General features: G+C 39.5%; 1 protein-coding gene across 1 annotated transcript; it reads right to left on the reverse strand.

Moving 5' to 3' along the window:
- Positions 1 to 7,944: 7,944 nt before the first annotated feature.
- Positions 7,945 to 22,959, reverse strand: pltp.S (phospholipid transfer protein S homeolog). Its single transcript, NM_001094298.1, is given in 16 exon segments — positions 7,945 to 8,695; positions 8,783 to 8,859; positions 8,934 to 8,997; positions 9,076 to 9,118; positions 9,376 to 9,443; positions 9,575 to 9,739; positions 10,982 to 11,041; positions 12,782 to 12,958; positions 13,033 to 13,124; positions 13,239 to 13,302; positions 15,333 to 15,396; positions 15,941 to 16,096; positions 16,292 to 16,420; positions 16,507 to 16,606; positions 17,794 to 17,914; positions 22,898 to 22,959. Coding segments are annotated over 15 exon segments (1,494 nt in total). The 5' UTR covers positions 17,906 to 17,914; positions 22,898 to 22,959; the 3' UTR covers positions 7,945 to 8,572.
- Positions 22,960 to 23,413: the final 454 nt, after the last annotated feature.

Below are 23,413 nucleotides of genomic sequence, written 5' to 3' on the forward strand. Positions count from 1 at the left end.
CTCTGATAAAATTGCAAAAGATCTAGAGGGACATGTATAAACAAATTTTTATTTCACAATAGTCCTAACACAACATTTGTATTGTGTTGAGTCTCGGGTAACTTTTTCTTACTTTTGCAACTTTGATGTGTACAATGAATATGGACGTATATCTGAGCATGAAAGACCACTACCTGAAGCTACTCAGTACCATGGTGAATTTGGTTCAAGTGTGCTTCAAAAGCTGACAGGCTCCTTGCAGCCCCGGGTGCAAGCTGTACCCCCTGCTAGGGTATAAATTTAATGAAAACAGCAGCACTCCGGTATTATTGGCAAAAGTGAAAAACTTTACTTAAAATGCATTAGGCATTTGTCAAGCTTGATAAAAGGCCTGCGTAGCCCAAAATGTTGCTTAAGGCATTTTGAGTAAAGTTTTTCACTTTTGCCAATAATACTGGAGTGCTGCTGTTTTCATTGGATCAGTACCATGATGAGATACATTCTCAGACTGGTAGAGGGAATTTTCTATTGTTTGTTTTTCTAAAGCTCATAATATGTGGTGTTGAGACAACATTTGCTTTTTACAATGCCCCCTAAACCAAAATGAATTTAAGGATAGAACTTCACTGCAATTCTACCTGCGATACCTTCCGTTCCGACTTGATGAGACTAATCGCAGGCGTCACGACGGATGCGCAGAATCTAATGTAAGTACTACAAATTTCGCACGCAGAAGCTGATTTCATCCGACGTGACTGTCGCATGCAGACGCAACATGCAGTGTTCGCACCCGACAATGGTGTTGGATGCAGGGGCGATCCTGGCCCCTCCACCGCCTGAGGCAGCTTGCAGTCGCTGCTGCCCCCCTCCCCAGTGCACTCACCTTTTTGTGCCGTAGACGGTCCAGGGGGTCCACGAGGGCGGCAGAGAGGGCCAGGATGCTAGGGCAGAGAGCATAATTGCGTTCTCTGCGTTAGAAGAGCCTAATTTCCGGTTTGAAAACCGGAAATTCGGCTCTTAAAGTACCAGGAGTGGTACCTAGTGTGGTGCTGCCGTCTGAGGCGAGATTCTCAGGTCGCCTCATTGGTGAAGCGCCCCTGGTTGGATGCAATCCGCTTCTATGTGCGACATTTGTATTACTTACATTAGATTCGACACATCCAACGTGACGCCTGTGATTAGTCTCATCGTGTCTGAATGGAAGGTATAGCAGGTAAAATCATTTGTGGAGTTCTACCCAAACAGTGACAGGGAGGCAAAAAGCAAATAGAATCCGTTACTTGGTTTCCCTGCAGTAGAGGGACAGGTTGCATACCCTGCTGTTAAATGTGTGATTTATATTAGTTTCTATTCATTACTGTACCCAGATGTTAAATTGTGTACGAGCCTTTCTTGATAAATGTCTTCATTTATTTCCTTTTGTATTCTGAAAGGTTGGAGAATAGGATTTGTCATCTTGACTTGCTGGGTATAGAGCTGTGTGCTCTTAGGGAGCAGAGTACAATGGACAGTATCTTTGTATGGTGAATAAATGTCCTCTTACTGTGGTCTATCAAAATCACATACACATCTGGCTTATGGGATGCCCCAAATCCAGGATTCGGTTCGGTATTTAGCCATTTTTAGCAGGATTCTGATTCGGCCGAATCCTTGTGCCTGGCCGAACCAAATCCGAATCCTTAAAGTCATGTGACTTTTCGTCACAAAACAACAAAGTAAAATTTTTTGTATCTTGCTCTCTCTTCCCCTCCCCCTCACTGATTTGCATATGCAAATTATGGTTTGGATTCATTTCAGTATTCGGCTGAATCTTTCACAAAGGATTCGGGGGTTCGGCCGAATCCAAAAAAGTGGATTCGGTGCATCCCTAGTTAATGACGAGGTTTAAGCATTGCAATAATAATTTTACATGATGGGGTGGGAATGTGCAAGTCCTTTCTGTCACTGAAATTCATTATACATTGGTGGGACCACAAAAAAAGTCAAACGTGGGAAAAATTTAAATCAGAGTATGTAAAATTGATGTTTCAGTTGAATCAATGTCTGAAACTGATTTTTCAATTAAAGGATTTTTTTTATGAGTGGCAAAGATGGGGATGGCAAGTAAATGGTATTTTCTTTATTTATGGTGCTGATGTGTTCCAGAGATATCTACATATGCTGATTTGAAAACCATGCACTTTATTTATAACCACCAATAAGGGCTGTCTGTCTATATTTAGGAATTAACCCTGATTATAAGGGGCTTATGTAGTAACAGCAACCAAAGAAATATGCTTTCTTTACCTTGACAGCATTAAATCAGTAAAAACTAACTGCTAGCTGGTTGTTATGGATGTATCTCTACACAAGCATCCAAACTGAGCACTTATTACCTTCCACTCCTGCATGTGTTAATTATAATAGTGATATACCAAGTTTGTGCTTGCGTGCATCCTAAAGGCCAACCTCGTCCCTACCAACCTTACACAATCATCACTCTACTACAAATGAGGATGGGCTGGGAAGAGCATACCGTGCGGTCTGGGCCCCCTTGTCCCCCGGTTTCCACTGAATGTAAGTTACACCACTGGATAATAACATATTAAAGGGGAACTATCGCGAAAATTAAAATATATTCATCATACTAAAATAAGAAATGTTCTAAATATAATCAATTAAATAAACTGCATTCTTTCTGAAATAATCAATTTTATCTTCACTATTCCTCTCTCGGCATCTGTTTTGTTTTTGTTTTTTCATTTCTAGAACATGTATTCGAGCCCACTCTATTAAAATCACCAGAAATCCTATTTTGTTAGATTTTGTTTGTACTGTAATGATGTTTTTGTTATTTGAGTGAGCTCTAATACATCTGCTAGGAAAGGAGCCCCCCTATAAGATATATTGCATCTAACTGTCAATGATTATCTGACACCCAACTCCTGCATAAAAAGAGAATGAAGAGAAACAGATGATGAGAGAGGGATAGTGAAAATAAATTTGATTATATCAGAAAACGGTACACAATATTTAATTGATTGTATTTGATGAAGCTATTATTAAATTCATTCATTATCGTGATAGTTCCCCGTTAGTTCCCCTTGTTCTCACTGGAGTAACAAACGTTTTTTTATCCTGACCTTGGTTGGAAAGTTTCTTTGTGAGGCAACTTCGGTTGACTTCGGAAAACAAATCGCCGTGTGTGATTAGTGCCGGCGATTTTTCATTTTAGCCAGAGCAGAGCAGAGTGAGGGAAGGCGTTCGGGGAGATTGGTCACCACAAAGTCGATGCGATTAGTCGCCAGGCAACTAAATCTCCCCCGAATCACCCAGTGTGCCCTTACCCTAAGGGTCTTAACGAGGAATACAATTTGTCCTGCTTTTTATGAATACCTGGTGAACTTATACTATGTTTTACTTACCCATAAGAAAACCTCTTTGATATCATATCCCTGCGACAGGTAATTTACCTTACCTTTAAAAAGGGTTAGTTTGTTATGATGCAAGTGTTAATCTGTTACTCATTTGAGATAAGTGCCTGGATATTACACTGGATGTCCTAATTATTTTCACACCCCGGGATTAGGTGTTCCACCTTTATTTTGCCTTCTTTTTGATTTTTTTTCTGAGGATTGCTTTGGCAATTGGACTATATACCATGGGACTTTTTTCTATTGGACTTTACATTGGATAATTATGTGAGTGGGTTCCTATGCCAATTTTTATATGCAGATTGTTTCATTTAGTCACTCTTTTTTATTGTCTGCACAACGGCTTTGTGTATGCTTGGTAAAGGGGCTTGCCCCGAAACGTTGCACGTTCGCACTAATAAACAGCAAGGGGTAACCCTGCATTTCTTTGCCTTGAGTGCCAGTGTTTCCTACTTCTACTGAATTATTGGAGGCTGCCTTATTATCCTACATTGTGCACCAGGCAATCCAGCAGAGGGAGGGTTAAGGGTGTGGGCTGCTTTACCTACTTCCATTACTGGGGAGGTGCCTGCCACATAATGTGTTGGTGCTTTGTAAATGACGCAAATTGTAGTCATTCAGTACAAACCTCATGTGGAAATCAATGTTTAATGTTATTCTGACTTTGACAAGTGCACAAAGTAATTGTCAGTACATATCAGTATTTATCGGATGGGGTATAAGTAGTGGTATCTCTTGTGGGTACGTATGCACAATCATAGTCCAATCATAGTTGTGCAAAAGTATATCGGTAAATCTAGGTGCTGCCCCTTTTAGTATGAGACCCCCAGATGCACAAGTCCAATGCAATTATAGTCATGCAAGACATATGTGCAATAGTCAGTGTTTACTATTTAAAATTTTCTTAATTTTCTGCTACGTGTGTGCATGTTTGAGGTTTGCAGCACTACCCCAACTTTCCATGCTGAGATCCCCTGATGGAAGTGACTTACTAAAGGCCACCAGTAGGTATCCAAAAATTGCATCTAGATGGCGATGTTCTGCTGAGCTTTTAGCTTTCATTTTTGGTTATGAATCCGAAAATAGACAGAATGAATACAGTTAGTATTGTCCATAACATGTCAATACTGTCTTTTTTTGCTGAGTAAAAACAAAGGTACTTCAGTGTAGGAGAGACATATTGATAATGCTGCAGTGCAAAATAATCAATAAAAATTGTGGCTTTATGGATCGCTAGCATGAAATCTGCCATTTTTCTTGATAATTTAGCCAATAGAGGGCAGTGCAGGATTTCTGCATGAGGATCCCTTGTCAGAACAGCTTGATAACATACAACTAGTGATAAAAGTCTTATGATATCCAATGATAACAGTTTCTAATCAACATTTACTAAAAAAGAGAGTGCAAGCCTGAACCAAAATCAATAAAGTAAAGATATTAAAGGACTAGGAAAGGGATAATCGGGGGGCAGCTGCCAACAGAGCAAGAGGTAAGGGGGCAAAGTTCCAAGGGAGGAAACAGAATATACGACAAGCTCATTTTGAGCTAATGCAAGTGACGATATTGAGTGAGAGGGGAGGCAGGGGTTTTGGAGGACCAACTGATGAGGAGGAGTGATGGTGGTGGGCACCACGCAAGGTAGTATTTCTTTAGGTACAAATACTCCATTAAATCAGACTGCTACTACATGCTGGTTGTGCTGCCTCTGTGTATTCATCATACTTTGTTGGCATATGGTCTGCAACTCCATTTACACAAATACAAGAGTCTGCTGCACTCAACCCATTATCAATATATTTAAGACATTGAGTCATTTTGTGCATCCTCCAACTCCATTCCCCTTCAGTGATCTGCTTTCGTGGTGACACCCAGAACAGTGCAGATCAAGGCACTTCATTGATTATAGCACCAAAACGTGCACATTATATTCATACTTAGGGCCTCAGCGCAGCAGAAATATTAACTGCTTTATATCAGCCTTTCCTGCTGAAGTGTGCGTCGTACGGGGATTGCCTATGCCAACATTTCTCTGCTCTGATAGAGATTTCAATGGGGGTGGGGGGGATTGTTTATTGTAGGAAAAGATAGGGAGACTCATATGCTGTATAAGCAGTATCTATATACTTTTCACAAGGTTTTTACTGGCAGGTGATATTAAGCAAGTAGCGGGGTTGGGTGACAGGTCTGGGAGATTTTTTCACAGAAATTATTCAGGTTTGTTAGATGCAGTCAATTTTGGGGGAAGGAAATGAGTCGCAGGATAGATAGAAAACAATTTATCAGTCCCTGAAAAAGTAATTGACCATTGATTTCATCCAGGGCACCGGGGGAGGAAAGTGGCAAAAATGGAAGTAGTATCAGTATTGTCAACAGCAATCCCTTACTCTGGAGAGAGAATTACCCTGATCATTTACAGAACTGTAGGGGATTTTTGAAAAAAACAGGCCTTAATGATTCCCATGGGATTTTGTAGAGGACAAGGGAGGGTATCCTGGGTTGCTGATTTGATTGGTTGGAAAGATGTGGAAAGGATGGAAGATTTCTTAAAGCAAACCCAAGGACCTCACAAAAGTCATGTGGACCTTTCACCTTTGACCACAGAGATCATGGATGCTGTCAAAGGGTAAAGATACAGAGGAAATTAGAAATGGAGGCCGAATTGCCCTTTTCAATTGTGATAGATTCTAGCAATATTTAGGCTTATGTTTTTCAGGCACATTATTGTCTGTAGGTTACTTCTGCATGTTGAAAGAGCAAAACATTTTTGGGGCAATACTTCCTTCATGGGAGGCTCTGAAAAGATGCAGAACCTTTGCAAGACGGGAAGATTTCTTGTCCTTGGATCAAACAAAAACATTTGATATAGTAGATCATGAGTACTTATGGGCTGCTTTGTCAAAGTTCAATATTCAGAGTATATTCATTACAGGGGCAAAGAGCTTCCCACTGATAAATAGCTGGAAGGATGATATACAGTATTAAGGTTAGAGAGAGGCAGGGATGCCCTTTGTGTGTCAGATGTTCTGGGGAAGCAGGCTAAATCCTATAAAAAGAGGGATTTTCTCACAGAGAAATGGTGGTGGTCTGGAGATGAGTTGTCTATATTTGATGGCCTCTTCCTTAAGTTTAACTTACGCTATTTGGATGAAAGATCACTCACTCTGCCTGGGAGAATTGTGTTAGTTCTTGTGTATTGCCATTTTTTCCCCAGGGAATTGATACAGGGAAGTGAGTATACCGACTGGGGGGGGGGGGGTGTCTGACATTTTATACCTTATACCTTTCCTTCTCCTTTTAATATTTTTTAGGAAATTTGTTTTACTAATGCACAGAGCATTCCCACTCTTAAGAGACAAAGATACAGAACAGTAAAAGAAGTAAAAATAAATACTAATCACTACACCTGCATTTTAAAGCATGACAGTTCTTATAAGTGGTTGATTACTATGTCGGGATTCTAGCCGAACAAAATAACATCTTTTGTTATCTTAGCTGTCTTATATTGGGTAATTTGCTGGGGTGTTGACTCTTCGTGGCCATTCACCCGCATGTAATTTCAGTATAACAGAGTACTAGAGAAGATGAAAGAGTCCTTCAGAAGGAGGCATGAGTCAGCTTGTTTCACAATGGTTAGTGTTGAACAAAAAGTCTCTATTTTGGAGTTTTTTTTAAACTTGGGTTTACTGGAGTGCATAACCAAAAATGACCTCTTCTGCAAAACAGGATCAAAAAAAGAGGTGCTGCGGGAGCTCCATGCATTGGCCGACAAGGTGAATCAGCAGACACGATTTGAAATCAGGCCCAATCCCCCAACAGACCATTAACCATAGTACTTGTATATTGGAGAGGCCACCATACAAAACATTGTACATGTATGGCCGGCTATAAGGGGTCATTTACATTTCCCAGGTGCTAAAACTCTATGGTGCTCATCACAAGTGCTAAGCAGTTGATAGCAGGTATCAACAGGGAAAGTTGCGCCCAGCCTTCTTGGAACAGACTAAAAATCTGGCTTGAGGTGCAAAATGCAGCAACAGGAGGTGCAGGCAAACCCTGTCCTGTAAGGTTAGAGGCCGTGGGATGGCTTACACCTTCTGCACCTGCAGAAGAGGGGATACCTGCGTGCCCTCCCCTACCAGCCCCTTTTGGACAGAGTGCTGCCTACAGGTCCCTGTCCTCCCAAATGCACCATGTACAGTATCTGATCAGTGTCTAAAAACCCTTTGGAACTCAGTGGACTAAGTTCCAAACACGAGCAGAAGGGAGACCGGCAATGTGTAAAGCAGCATTTATAAAAAAGCTGATTTTTTTTAAAAAAACACCAATAGAGGGTTTGGTTTTTTTGATTGAGTTAAATACTCCTGGCTCCTGAGAAAATGTACTATTAGTTAGTGCACTGACCTCTGTGGGGAGGATTGCAGTAAAACAAAATGGGATTTTGGGGTAATTGGTAATTTCTTCTGTCATGTGTCCTAGTAGACACTTGCTCTGACCCCAGACTGTCTTAGATAGAGCAAGATGTTTTGCCCAAAAATAATCAGACACATCCAGATGAGTATAAAATGAGATACTATTTCCCCACACAAATTCATAAACAATTTTAGCATTTAAGTAAATTTACTTTTGAAAAAAATTATACAACATTCATTACACACTGCTCTTAGTTTTAAGCAGACATTTTTTCTGGATAGTAGACTCATTAAAATACTAAAGGTTGAATCTCTCGCTATCATTTCTTACTACTGTGGGTGGAAAAAGATATATAGGGTGGAACAAAATAATGTTTCTAAAATGTTTTTGTTTTTGCCAGGGATTTAGTATAAAATGGTTGCATCGATGATCTATATTTGGCATGTTAAAAACCTAGATGTAAATTGTTACAGTCTGTGATACAGACTTATATAAGCTCCATGTTGTTTTTTTAGGAAAGTTAGAAGAGATCTTCATTGCTAAATTGATAGTAATTGTGGCTTTTTGAATAAACTGTGTACAACACCATGTGGGGCACGACCCAATGACCTAAATTTTGCTCTGATTGATAAAGCAATTAAAGGCATTTTTAGGACCACCCTTCAGTCCATTGCTGAGGTGTCCAACAGGAAAAAAATAAATCATTTTTTCATGGAGGTTGAGCACCCTAGCGGTTGAAATTGGGTCTTGTGAATCCCAGCAAGAGGGTCTCAGATAGAGTCATTGGTCCCCATCGTTGTTGATGCTGAGACAGTTGGAGCTGGGCGATATTTGTCAATAACTTCTCGAAGACCCTTGGAGAAGTGCAAATCCCCACCAATAAGGATAAAACCCTAAAAAAAAGATTGTTATATGATTTCAAACCTCATAAAAATCCATAAATGAAAAATAGGTCTACCTCCAGCATAGCTGCTACTTACAGCATGGTGAGTGGTAGTCTCTCTAGTGAAATCCAGTCCTTCAGGTAGCGGGATTTGAACACCACGTTTTGTTCTATCTGGAACAAAAAAGACAACATTTTAGAGAAGAGATCGATCTTCTTCAGGCAGAGCCTATTGGATGGACACTTACCGTTAAGAACAGGCATGACAGTGAGCTGTAAGAGAGTTTTTAAAGGGGCCTGCAGTGGGATGAGCTGTGGAGAAAGGCATGATTAGTAATGACTTCTTGACTCACAAAAAATAACCTACTCTGGAAGTAAAGTCACACTCACTGCCAAGGATTCCAGTGCTGACTTGTTAGAGTATATCCGAAACCTGCCAGAGATAAAGGAACTCATTAATACCAGACGATAGTCATGAGAAACTAAGGGAGAATTCAGTAAATACAAACATGTGGAAGGTCAAAGAGAAGTAACTGACTAGACCACAACCTGAGGTAACCCAATGTACCAGCTGAGTTATAGGCTAAATCATGTACTTGATATATTTACTGTATATGGCACACAGTATAAAAGTGGTCATGTTGAAACCTTTACTGAAAGTATGTAATGAAGGGGAATGGGCTACATTACCTCTTAAGATCCAGGTGAACCTGCAAGGTCTTCTTTTTGAGAGTGACTTTGGCATTGAGCCGTGATTCCTTAAATACAAATGAAATTTTCAGATCTTTTTACCTGTGTTGCAGGACATCTATCTAACTCTTGGGCTTCTATCACTGAATTACGTTGGCAGGTATTTTCATAGCTATTTTCAATAAGGAGAGTAGCATACCATTGTCAGGCTGCTCAGCTGCACAGGAGGCAGGTCCTTTGGTATGAGGAAGATATTTAGAATTGCATTGACAGAGACGCTGGTTCCAGAGGGTTTGATTGTAAAGCGTGGTGGAGATAAGACACGTAGCTCTAACTTCATAGGGGACTCAGCCACCGAAGGATCCTACCATGAGGTATAAGCGTTGTTAGAAAGATGCTTTATGGAAATAGTATTATTTTTACAGTAGCTCGTCAGAGCAAAGAAGTGGACTATTTTATAGGCAGTCAATGCACAATATGCTCATACACAATATTTTCAATAAACATTAAGGGGGTTATTTATTAAAGTCCGAATGTTAAAAACGCGAAAAATTTTACGGTTTTTTTTTTACTATAAAATTAAAATTTGTTAGTGGAAAAGAAAACCTTGAATTTTTCAAGATTTATTATACCCCCAAGGCTACAAAAAGTCAAAATCTGAAAATACTCCATCTTCAACATGTTGAAGTCCTGTAGAAGTCAATGACAGAGGTATTATTTGCAATTTGAAGATGTTATTGTCTGCGGTGGGTTTCATACGATAATCCAAACATTTTAGGTTTTTCTGATGATTTCACAAAAAGTTTTGACTTTTCGGGGGTCAAATCCAAAAAAATCGTATTTTTCATGCAACAGTCCGAAAAAGTTTAATTTTTTGTCAATCCAATTTTTTCATGTATTTTTCATGATTAATAAGGGTAATAGTTTGCTTGGATTTTTTCTATTAATTAATCAGAAAAATTTGGATTGTAGTAAATAACCCCCTAAAAGTAGAGGTAAGTCTAATTGATTGGGTTTAGACTAGGGAATATATTGGTGAAACAGTTGGCTATAGATTAGGGAATATATTGGTAAAAACAATTGGATATAGACTAAGGAATATATTGGTGAAACATTTGGATATAGTCTAGGGAATGTATTGGTGAAACAGCTTGGTAGAGACTAAGGAACATATTAGCAACAGCTGAGTATAAACTGGAGAATATACTAAACACAGATTCACATACTGTTGGGGTGGTTCTGTATGGATCCTCAAAACTGTGAATGATGGGCCCAGGTTAAAGTCCCAAAAGGGTGAAATCTTGGAATTGGATCTATAGCAGAGTAACTTTTACAATAGAATGTTTTGTTTTATACATCTGTAATATTGTTAAGAGCATGAGCAAATGCTGGGCCTCAAGGTGGACTTGAACCAAATAAGTCTGAAGACCAGTGATATAGTATTATGTGTGAAATTATTACTATCTATTCTAGAAGCAGTAGCGCTGCTTATATAGCAAATTTACAAGTAATTAGAACATATGACAATTAGTCAGGCAGTAGTGCGAGACAAAATAAGACAATTGTAGAGTCAGAGACAAAAGCGAATTTCTACACACTTTCTTACCAGCAACATTAGGCTTCCAAAGTATGAAGTGCGCAGCAAAACTTCCAGGTCTTTGGGCATCTAAGAAGACAAATCTCAGTGTAACCAATGAGATCTACAATTTAAATACACTTATCTGCTAACAGGAAGGCCCATACATGGGTGGGTTGCTGTGTCTGACGATTATCCACTTGTTCTCCAACCACATCAGGATTTGGATTCAGTGAATTTAGATTTTGCAAAATACTGTTAGGAATCATTCAAATCCTTGGATACTGTATACATCACTCCTCTGTCTATCAGGGTGTCTGGCCCCAAGTGTTAGAATATTATAACAACGCCACTTTCTCCCCTCCCCAGTCCTTCTCCCATCACCTTATCCCCCCATTTCTTCTCTTGTCCCTTACTTTTCTCTTTTAATTAACTTTTAAAATTGATGGAGCCTCATGAACCCTGTAATTGTTCAACATTGCTCGTGTTGACCTATGTTATCTTATAAGGCTCATGATTATGTACGACTCTTTTGTTTGCCAATAAATATACAAGTTACAAAAAAAGAACATTATAACAAGACATTTAAGATAAAGTGCCAGCAGGGGCAAGATCTGACAATCTAAGCGATGTGGACAGCCAACAGGAATAGAAAAGAACTCTCCATTATGAGGAACAACTCCTAAGGTGTTAAAGGAGAACTAACGTAGACGTAGGGTAGAAATGCTGTACATTATGTTTTGTGCTTCTGTACCAGCCCAAGGCAACCACAGCCCTTTACATATGAAAAAAGAAGAAATTACTGGCTCTAATCCCTCTCAAGACCAATTAAATATTATCAAAAAGCATCAATTCTAATCTTGCTTATAAAACATTCAGTGACGGAAAGCCAGTCACTGGGTAATTCTCACCGAGTGGAAAGGGTGACCTTGGTGTCCAAACCCCAGGTCCGTCACTTGAAGGATGAACAATTCAATTTCAAAATTGTTAAAGGTCAGCAGAGCTTACACTCACCAAATTGGCCAAATGGCCCGGGTGCTGTGCCCCGAACCCGTAGCTTAGGCAATGCAAATCATCCAAAATAAATGTGCACGCACTCCTGCAGCCAAGGCATTAGAGGTTAAAACTTGTAACTTTATTCCATCTTGTTAAAAGATATGCGTCCACAGCCCTTTAGCAGTAAAGATCTGTGTCTCCAAAGATGCCCCAGTAGCTCCCCATCTTCTTTTCTGCTGATGCTCTGTGCTGCTGTCACTTACTGAGCTTAGGGGCTGACTCAAAATGTACAATACACATAGAATAGAAATGTCACAATAGGCTGATTAGAAATTAATACATATAATTACAGAAACTAGTGCAATTAGTATCAGAATTTAATAATCAGCCCTGTAGCATCAGCTTATATTACAGACAAACCTCATTTTCTGCTTGATAATTTGACGACCCCTGAGTTTAGCTTCTCAACAGCTGCTCAGAGCCCACTGAGTGTCGCAGGTTTGAAATCCTATATCATTGCTGCTATTGAGAAGCTGAAACTTTAGGCTGGTGCAACAAGTTCTTTGAATAAAAGATGGCATTTTTAGCCATATTAATTTTTTTATTTAGTTCGCCTTTAAATGGCTTGCACAGTGAGACGCCATATACATGACAATTTAGCTTTCCACTGCAATAAGTATTAAAGAGTATCAAAAGTACAACATAAACAAAGCCATATGGAGACACCATTTGGGTTTTGACTCTTGTCAAGGCTCTTACAGTCCAGAGGTGGAGGCAGAAGGTTTATCATAATTCTAACTACTACCATACAGTACCTGGTTCTTCTAAACATACCTGCTCGTCTGCAATTTCCAGACTCAGCACATTAGAGTAGAAGTATGCATGCATTCCAGAGTCAAAAAAGTACTCTGACAGTGCTATGTACACCATGCGTTCTTTTTCCTTGATGTGTAATTCTGGTGACATATTGGGAATGGTCTCATTTTCTGCAGAAAGCGAGAAGAACATGCCCTGCAAATAAAGGAAGAGTTTCAGCCACCAGCATGAGGAAAGGTAGAGTGAAATATTACAGCTACTCTTCCTACCTTAAAGTCCATATCCAAACTGTCTTCAGACACATCCGGGTCACTTATGAGGGAATAATCAATTCCTATGTAATCGTCCACTGGATTGCGCACTGAAACAAATAACTAGAAAATATAAAAATTCTGCAAGGGTGATCTAAAGTTAGACCCTGCTATGTGCACTTTCACCCTCACCTAACAGTGTCACCCAGAGTCAAGAAACTCACCTGGCACCGTGTGTAGCAATGAGTTCAACAACACAAGCCCTGCATGCCTGAGTGCTGGACAGATCTGTAGTATAAAGAGACCACAGAAAAAGACAGGAAGGCCGCCGTTAATTGTATTAATGGGGAAAACACATGCATCACTTTGAGTAAGAAATCAGTATTGACTGTGTTCAAGGTGGGGGTTGGCAGTCTCCTTTTATTAAAACTTTATTTTTATTCAACACTCACAGCAGGCACAGTGGTTTATATGTTCTTAATGTTCATCGACATTTGTTAACATTCAGAGGATAAAAATCTCTCATTCCTTGAACATTGCATGCTTGCCTTATTTCGTGTATATGCCCTGTGGATATTTTTCTAACGTTGCCTATAAATGTTATATAATAGGGACAGAGGGAAAGGGGGTTGGAAAGAAGGAAGGGGAGAGAGGGAGGTTGAGCTTGGATATCACACATCCCTGTCCATTTCTTCTCCATTTCTTCTCCATTTCTATTGTCCACCACTATCAGTTTTGATTTCCTGAAGTGGCATACTATTCCCATTTTTTTTTTGCTGTTAGGTCATTCTTTGTGAGCTGATTAGGTTTACAGAACAGAAGGGCTAGCTATAAGTTTGGAGGCCAGGCTCTCCTTTATGTGTGTGAATACGTCTGACCATAATTGTTTATTCATAGGGCAATCCCATCTTGCCATTGCGCAGAATCTTCTTGGACACTGTAGTGTAAAACTATTTTTTGGGGCGACTCATCATGGTATACAGGCAGTCCCCGGGTTACGTAAGAGATAGGGTCTGTAAGTTTGTTCTTAAGTTGAATTTGTATGTAAGTTGAAACATATACATTTACTTATTAAATGCAACAAGACAGATGTTTGTTTTAACATAGTATTTATTTTTACATTTCTGTACTCTGCAGTAGACAAAATACTACAGATGAGATTGGGGCATGTAATTTATTAAAGCTAAATGCTATTAAAGGCCAAGCAAATTACAGTACAATATAAGTATGAGCTGAATGTAAGACGGGTGTATGTAACTCAAGGACCTGTACTTAATAAGCATTATCTTGACCCGACATAATGTTTTTTTTCCCGTTTGTCTTCAAGATTCATTCCATCTTTGCTCTTATTTGAACATTTGCTTGGTTTTATCAGATTGGAGTTCTAAATGATTAGTACAAAGACACTCAAAGACAGAGGAATCCGGATATGATTGACCCAAAGCCTATGTAGCAAATGTTTAAGTTGCTGAAATCTATAGTGTTTCATAAGAGGTACAGTTATGGGATCTGTTATCCAGAATGCTCGGGACCTGGGGTTTTCCGGATAAAGGCCTTTCTGTAATTTGGCTCTCTATGCCTTAAATCTGCTAAAAATCATTTAAATCTTAAATAAACCCAACAGGATTGTTTTTACTCCAGTAAGGATTTGTTATAACTTAGTTTGGATCAAGTACAAGGCACTGTTTTATCATTACAGAGAATAAAGTAATCATTTTCAAAGAATAGAATTATTTGATTAAAATTGAGTCTATGGGAGATGGCCTTCCTGTTTTTCTGAGCTTTCTGGATAATGAATATCCGGATAATGGATTCCATACCTGTATATGCTGCTTTGTACATAGGTATTCCAAGTGGTAGTTTGTAATCATCCTCCAAAGCGTTAGGACAATTTAGCTACAAAGTACTAAATTGCTACTATCAGCAAAGGGGGAGCCAAAATAAAAAAAAAAGTTAAAGATAGAGCAGTGCTAGAAATGATGGGTTTCTGAAGGAGGTAATTACAGGGAAGGACTGATCTGAACACAACTAACATGTAATGGTCTGTTAGAATTCTAGTAAACAGATGTCAGCAGAGTTGAATACATATGATGCCTGCAGTGCTGGGAGAAGAGGAAATTACCAAGGATGCATAATATAAATCTATCATTAGAAAGAATAAGAGAAATGACCATACAGGTTAGTGTCCATAAAACCACAAAAGTCATGACTGTAATAACAAAAGCTGCAAAGGAGAGTGTTCCAATGTATCGCCATTAGATTATCAGGGAAAATTTTGGGTGTAAAACTATTTAAGGACAATTTTTATGCCCACCTACCTGCTTGTTAACGAGGAATCTCATTCCTGTAGTTACGAAAGTACCAAGAAATTCATAAACCCTCCTATAATGAGAGCATGGAATAATTCAGGAGTGGGAATGGAACAATGAATGAGGAGTTGAAGGAACATAAAAACCATATTATTGAGTTGTATTGCAAAGGGATGAAGAAGAGAGTGTACAGAAATCAGTTCTAAGTGTTTGAGTTCTAAAATACAAGTGAGAATAATGTAGAATAAATGTGCTTGGGAAAGCATATCTGAAGGTGTGGACTGTATGGTGTCCACCACATGGCAATCATGGGCTTCAATAAGTGTGTGAGGTATTAGGTCAGAAGACACATGATGGTGCATGAAGAAGAAATCATTGGGCAAGAACACATTTGTAATGTTTATTTGTGTATTTGTGGCCATAGCTTTCTTAGATAGCAGAATTAATAAAACAGGGAAGGTGTTTGTAGGGAATATGATGATGAAAGACTAGAGATTAGTGGTCATGGGGAAATGGCTTGAAACAAAGGAAGAAAAGAGAAAAAAATGAATAGAAAGAATTGGTATTATTTAAGTTGGAATAATATCTCTAGGAATGGAATGTCCCATCATACTCACTTGAGGGTTCCACTGAAGCCAGCATGCATTCTTTCGATAGAGGCATCACAAGTCATATTGGCAATCTTCAGTCGCCCCAGCCCATCCCTGGCAAGATCCAGTTTCGTCTTGATTTGCACACCTTCAGCAGAGGCGTTAATCATCCCAATATCGTAACTGTAGTTCAGAGACAAAGAACAATTAAATATATGTCATCCTTTCTGTCTATTGTCTATGGAGCAAATCATTCCTCTGGAAAAGTATTGGGTGGGAAAAACTTAAAGAACTGCTTTTTAAAAAGGAATTCCCATAATTCTATGAATCTCAGTGTAGACCTGCCAGGAGTTGATGACAAAGTGTGAGAATACTTACAAGAGCCAATAGAGAAGCTTGCGCTGGAAGGTCAGACTGATAGATGCATTGTTAATATCCAACACCAGCTGTTTGTGTGGCTGAAACCACAACTCTGAGAGAGCCATATGCAGATGTGTCACACGCACACTGAAACAGACAATGGAAAAAGTGCCCTCTTTGGTGAGGAATGCCATTTATTGGCCCAGATATAATACACAAAATATTCTACTCACTTGTTGATGCTGTAGCTGAAACTTCCCTCTTTGCCACTTAAGTCTGGAATGGTGATATTCTCAAGTTCTTCTTCCACAAACTTCAATCCCTCCTGTTTTACTGGGTACAACACAAAGTCATTCATACATGATCATTCTCTGAACAACAACCTGAACCCAGCCCAACCTTCTCCTGATGAACACCAGAGAGCTGTGGGACAGGCAGAGCCAAGCAGCAATGACAAGTGCAAAATTAGGAGAATGGTGCCAATTCAAGTATAGGCACTACCCAAGTATGTTATAGTCCAGTAACAAAAGTAAACAATAATAAGGGAGAAAAAAACGCACAGTTCACCCCAGTCTACAGGTGCATATATATGAAGCAAGACAAAGAATGTGCGTCTTCCCAAAAATCAACAAAAAATTAATTATAAATGCAAAGGCATTTATTAGCACACATCTTCTATGTCCTAATAAATGCCTTTGCATTTCTAATTAATCTTTTGTTGATTTTTGGTGAAGACTCACATTTTTTGTCTTACAGCAATGACCACTGAGCAGACCTGCCTGGAACCCACTGGGAGACAATGGATCAGCCCAACCCACGCAATATTAAACGGTCAGAAAGCTTAATATACCTTTATAGATCCTTTATGTTTGGCAGCAACTGTAAATTGTATTTCATGAGGGTCTAAATTAGAGTCCTGCAGCGGGTTACTCGCAAAAACCTGCGGTACCCTGCAGCACCCTCTGGGTGCTGGTATAGACGTGGGTCGGCGGTTCTGCGGGTTTGCAGGTTGGGCCACGGGTCTTCTCAATAGCGATTTTTACAAATTTTTTCTGATCACGCCTACCACTTCCTGATTCTGATGGTCAGCGGGTCTGGGTTGCGGATAAAGTACTTGCGGGTTGGGTAGCGGGTCCAGTCGGGTAAGAATGCTGGTTGCGGGTCCAGGTTGCGGATTGCAGGGTACGGGTCGGGTACGGTTTCCAAAAAATGGACCCGTGCAGGACTCTAGTCTAAATATTAAGTTAATATCAGGGGTGTAACTACAGAGGAAGCAGTCCCTGTAGCTGCAGGGGGCCCAGGAGCCAGAGGGGCCCCATGAGGCCCTAATTCATATTCAATTGCAGTAAATATTCATAAAACATGTCAACCTGTAAACATTTTGGGGGCCTGAAAAATAATTTGTTGTGGGGCCTAGTAATATCTAGTTATGACACTAGTTAATATGTAATTTAACAAAGTGTACCCTACACAATCATCGGTTATCACTCACTTATATGTCTAGCTTTCCTTCTGCTTACCAAATTGCAGCCCCTTGGAGGTGATCCTGATTCTGCAGCCAGGATTCTGTAGGCTTGATGCCAGTGCCATGGTGAGAAGGGAAAGGAAAAGGAAGACGTTTGATGGTGCCATTGTTCTTCACTAGAGGGGAGAAAAGGTTAGACTTTATACACAGGGTTCAGTGATGACTGAATCTGTTTCTCTTCGCAAACCTTTGTAAAATGCATTAGTCAATGGCCATTTTTTCGTAAAAACATTTGCTCATCCCTAAATCAGTGCATGTTGCCTGTTAACACTATGGGTATATAAAGGGACATTAAAAGAATATATATGCTGCTTTACTGGCCATTCTGTCTAAGCTTTTTAAGTGTTTTCAATCTGCAAGCACCAGCAGTACTCCAGCACTAGCTATTACAGCAATAATAGTTCTGCAGCATCTTAAGGTTGACTATTCCTGATCTATGCATTGATAGGCTTGTTTTGATGTTTTTAAAGCCGTAAGCTAATTCATATGCCTCTCTTAATGGAATTAAACTCTGAGGTTTGTGGTTTACATCTTGCTGGGATGCTTGATTAACATAGACAATTGAAAAGGCCATAACAGTAAAACATTAACTGCAAATTGAGGGGTCTTGTTTAATCAATTGTCTAAATTAAAGTCGGTGCGCACACATATGACATATGACAACTCAAAGGGTGGGTTAGCTGTGATCTGGGGACTGGATTAATAAATTACCTAGATGCAGTAGCAGGATTTTAGCCCGGTTTTCAGAATGTTGAAAACCAGGTTGAATACTTTGAACCAAACAGCCCCTTAATCAACCAAATGGGTGACAACCCCAGTTTGGGCCGCTGTGTATTATTTTGAATCTAATTCCAGACCTGCACTTTGGACATAGCCAAAATATGTTATACGCAGAGCTGGCTATTAGACTGGTCTAAAATACTCATTGTAAGCAAGGTCACATAGGATAATGTATTTTGCTTACTGTTATTCTCTTAAAGAACCCCCCTGAAGTTAAACTATGCTATAGGCTTAAAGTTGGCCATTATTGGCCTGAACCATACAGTTCAGAGCAAAAAAAAATGGATACTGTAATGGAGACCAAAGAAAATTCTCTGTCTCCTTAATCTAGGACAGTGTTTCCAAACCAGTGGCTTGCGATCAAAAAGTTACTCTTCAACCCCCTTGGATGGCGCTTTCAGTGGTCTCAAAGCAGGTGCTTATTTTTGGATTCTAGGCTTAGAGGAAAGTTTTCGTTGCATAAAAACAGGTGTACTGCCAAATAGAACCTTCTACCAGTCCAGCCTTTATTTTGAACCACCCAGAAACATTTTTCATGTGTTGCTTCCCAACTTTTTTTATATGTAAATGTGGCTCATGAGTAAAAGAAAAAAAGGTTTGGGACCCGTGATCTAGGATCACAAAATTACCTGTTAGAATAGTCCCAATTCATGCCCAGATGACTGGACGGTATGGTCAAAATTTTCCAAACTGCCCAAATAAATCTAAATGTGTATGGCTATCTTAAGAAGCTTTGTGCATAACTGTGACTGAGACTCTATGCATCAATCCAGCTCCCCAAATAAAGCCACCCAACCTAACTTAAAATAGTCCTTGGGCTGATAAAAACAGCACAAATATCTTAAATATTCCATTGAGACAGACACTACATTTAACTTGTCCTTATGGAATTTTTATCAGACTGCAGCTGAACATCGGATACAAAACTTCTTAAAAGTGTCTAGAAATGTGCTTAGGGCCCTTGAGGCTCAAATACATGGCTTCCTAAAAGCATCCAATGTATATATGCGATTGGGGAGCTTAAAAACCGGCAATCCTCTGTGGGTAATCCTGTTGTATGTTATATGGGCACATCTGTGCTTTTAGGCAAGAACACAGCTGAGAAACTCAACAAGCCTGAGACCATTGCAGTTACAGATTCCAGTTAAAAGGTATTTTAATGGCAGTCATCTATTTGTCTTTATTTCAAAATAAACGAAAAAATCTTAAATGAAAATCCCTATAAGCAGACCTTATAGCATCTTTTAGTCTTACAATACAGGCCATATGCCCTTTTGTTTTTTGTTAGGGGATTATAACATTAGTAGTGCAGTTAGGTGAGATATGACAGGCTGCCATATAGGCAAGACTAAAACTAAAGGCTGTGCCAGTTACCCATTTGGTAGATAAAGAAAAAGGAAAATCAATATACAATTAAATTAATATCCCCATTGGAAAAATCCATAGGTAAATGTAAAGCAACTGAATGTTTAATAACCTTTTAATAAATATGCTTAGGGCTTGTGTTATGGCAGCTGCTTCTTGTTACTATTTAGAAGTGGGTTTCATTGTGTAGGGGGGGTTATTACAGGTTAAATTGCTCTACAGAAAACAACAAAAAAAGCTATTTTTTTATGAAGCTAGCTGCTAGCTCCGTGTTCTGTTCTTGTCGGCCGAGCAATCTTTCCTGTGCGGATTCTGATGACAAACGTAAACTGAGCTAATTAAACCAAGCCATTGATGTAATGTGACCCATAACAAGCTAAACCAAGCTTAAAACAGGCAGCTTTGGGGTGGAAATTACTGTTCCCGAGTACCCTCTAATTACTGTTTTCCTGGCTACATTTCTACAGAGCATTTATGTTTCTTCTAATGTTTTGGAGACATGAAAAAAAAAAAAAACATTTTCAAGAATAGTTTCCCCCCACTTGTACAATCTCATCTTAGATGATCAGCTTGTACGAGCCTATGAGTAAGTGCCCCAGTAGGCACGAAACACGTTAAGCGGTCATCTGTATGTCCTAATAAATGATTTGATTTTTATCATAATTTTGGTCTTTACTTTTGGAGAGAACTCACAACTTTTTGCTGATCAGGTTGGATGTACCTAGGAAAAGCTGCCAATCAACACGTGAATTCATTTTTCTTATTGGGATAATGCTGAGTCACATAGATTATTATCACTATCATACCTCTAATTATTACAGTTCAAATATTTGCCTTTTTAATGAGGATATGTATGCAGTATACAGTTAATCCGGCACTGGCTATGGAACTGCAACCTTCGTCTTACTGTCTGAACTACAAAGACCCCAAGTTTGTATATGAGATACAAAACATTAAGATACAATTTTGCCCTTATTACTTCACAGAATTGTCTACTAACTAGGGAAGAAGTTAAGGTAGTGGCATAGGTACCAAGCGAGCAGGGGGTGCAACATCATACAATGCTATCACTGCAGCCAAAATCTACTAAAGCACTGGGGCACTCACGACAACAAGCTGATGGCATGGAAAGAATAGGACCTTGGTGCAAATTCTGCCCTGAGGCTCTGAAGTCTGCATGAAAGTAGTATTTATAAAGGTCTGCACATAATTATGCCATGCCATAAGACGTGTTAGTATTACGAATCTCCCAATATACATAGAAAATAGAAATACAATCTCATATTTTAAAGTAACAGCAACAAACCTTAAGAATCTTAGAAAAGATAATAACTGGTATACATGTAAAAGGTGCCCATATACATATATGTTATTATAAATTCTGTGCTACAGGTTTATCTGTGGTTATATGTTTGGTGGATGTAGGTGGGAGACATTTAGTCAGAGCCCCCCTTAGCTCATACTGGTTATATAAAGAAAACATAGTTGAAATGGAATAAACAAATGGAGGCTCTACTTGTCTGAAGTAATGAATTTTTTAAATCTGAGAGATATTGATAATAATTGGGAGAGGAAGAGAGAGTAAAGATTTCATAGATTGGTATTACTATATAGCAGATGTATATCTGACTGAGCAAACCCTCTGGTTTAATTTAATCAGAGTGCAGAGTTAAATGGCGTCTTGTGCAAGTGATGAACTATAAAAAGTCAGAAAATGTATCTCCTGGAGTTCCAAATTATCAGGCAGATTATGGTGAGGCTGTATGATTCATGATGGGGCACAGGTGAGGCTGTACAGTTCATGGTGGGGCACATGTGAGGCTGTACAGTTCATGGTTAGGCTGTATGTTTGCACTTATGTTTATTGTCGTATAACCTCTCTGGCTTTCATGTATGTGATTAATCTCTTGGATTGAGGATAATCACTTTGATGTGAAAGATAGGGATTAGTCCTTTCAGTTGGGGCAAATCATTCTGGGATTGGAGCTTTTAGTAGTTATCATTAAAGAGATACTGTTGTGGGCAAACTGTTTTTTATTTAAATGCATCAGAATCAGTTAAAAGTGCTGCTCCAGTAGGATTCTGCACTGAAATCCATTTCTCAAAGGAGCAAACAGATTTTTTTTTATTTTTAATTTTGAAATCTGACATGGGGCTAGACATATTGTCAGTTTCCCAGCTGCCCCATTCATGTGACTGTGATAATTGTCAGTCACTCTTTACTGCTGTACTGCAAGTTGGAGTGATATCACCCCCTCCCCTTCCCCCCCACCACAGCCTAACAACAGAACAATGGGAAGGTAACCAGATAGCAGCTCCCTAACACAAGTTAACAGATGCCTGGTAGATCTAAGAACAACACTCAATAGTAAAATCCAGGTCCCACTGCGACACATTCAGCTAAATTGAGTAGGAGAAACAACAGCCTGCCAGAAAGCAGTTCCATCCTAAAGTGCTGGCTCTTTCTGAAAGCACATGACCAGGCAAAATGACCTGAGATGGCTTCCTACACCCCAATATTAAAACTAGAAAAAAATACACATGCTGGTTCAGGAATTACATTTTATATTGTAGAGTGAATTATTTGCAGTGTAAACCGTGTAATTTAGAAATAAAAACTGCATCATAAAAATCATGACAGATTCCCTTTAACATGCTACATGCAGTCACTCTCCCTCTAGTCCACCTAGAGTAAAGTCATTATCAGTGGGTCGACAGGCACCAATCATAGGTGGTAACGATGGATTTGGGTGAGCGTGAGAGACAACACAGACACTGCACAGAGATCTGTCAATGTGACATCCACTCAGCCATTCCCTATGGGCAAATTAACTTTCCCCATTCTAGATACAAAGACCCCCCTTCCCATTCATGCCCACATTCTCCTAATCATTCTCTTCTTGCCACCCACTCCCTGCTCCTCATGCACTCATAAAAAATAATAATAGAAATACCTGCTCCACTTCAGATGTTGCAGAGAAGACCTGTGTCTTGGTGCAGCTTAAATCTCACGCAGCTGTCACAGCAGCACAAAGCCAAGCATTAGAGATCAGCAGCAGCAGAGCTTTATATACAGAGCACATACACTCACACCACCGTGTGCAGCCCCTCCTCCTGCCCAGAGACCACACAACTGGCTGAGGAACTGCTCCTGGGCTGCACACAGCAATTAGTACTGAAGAGTACACAACTGTACATACAGCCTACACCAGGGCTGTCCAACTGGCAGCCCACAACCCCACTTTTGTGGCCCCCACATGAAAGTATGCCTGCCGTGTCTGTTTACCATGTATAAAATTTATATGTATAAGAGTAACAGCCCCTGCATTGTTTATTCAAATTCAGACTGTAATCCCCTGTATTGTTCACACATGTACATAGTAAATTAGGTTGAAAAAAGACACACGTCCATCAAATTCAACCTTTTAAGTTTTTTAACCTGCCTAACTGCCAGTTAGTAATCCCCCCTG

This window comes from Xenopus laevis, chromosome 9_10S (genome assembly GCF_017654675.1).
Source record: "Xenopus laevis strain J_2021 chromosome 9_10S, Xenopus_laevis_v10.1, whole genome shotgun sequence".
Lineage (NCBI taxonomy): Eukaryota > Metazoa > Chordata > Amphibia > Anura > Pipidae > Xenopus > Xenopus laevis.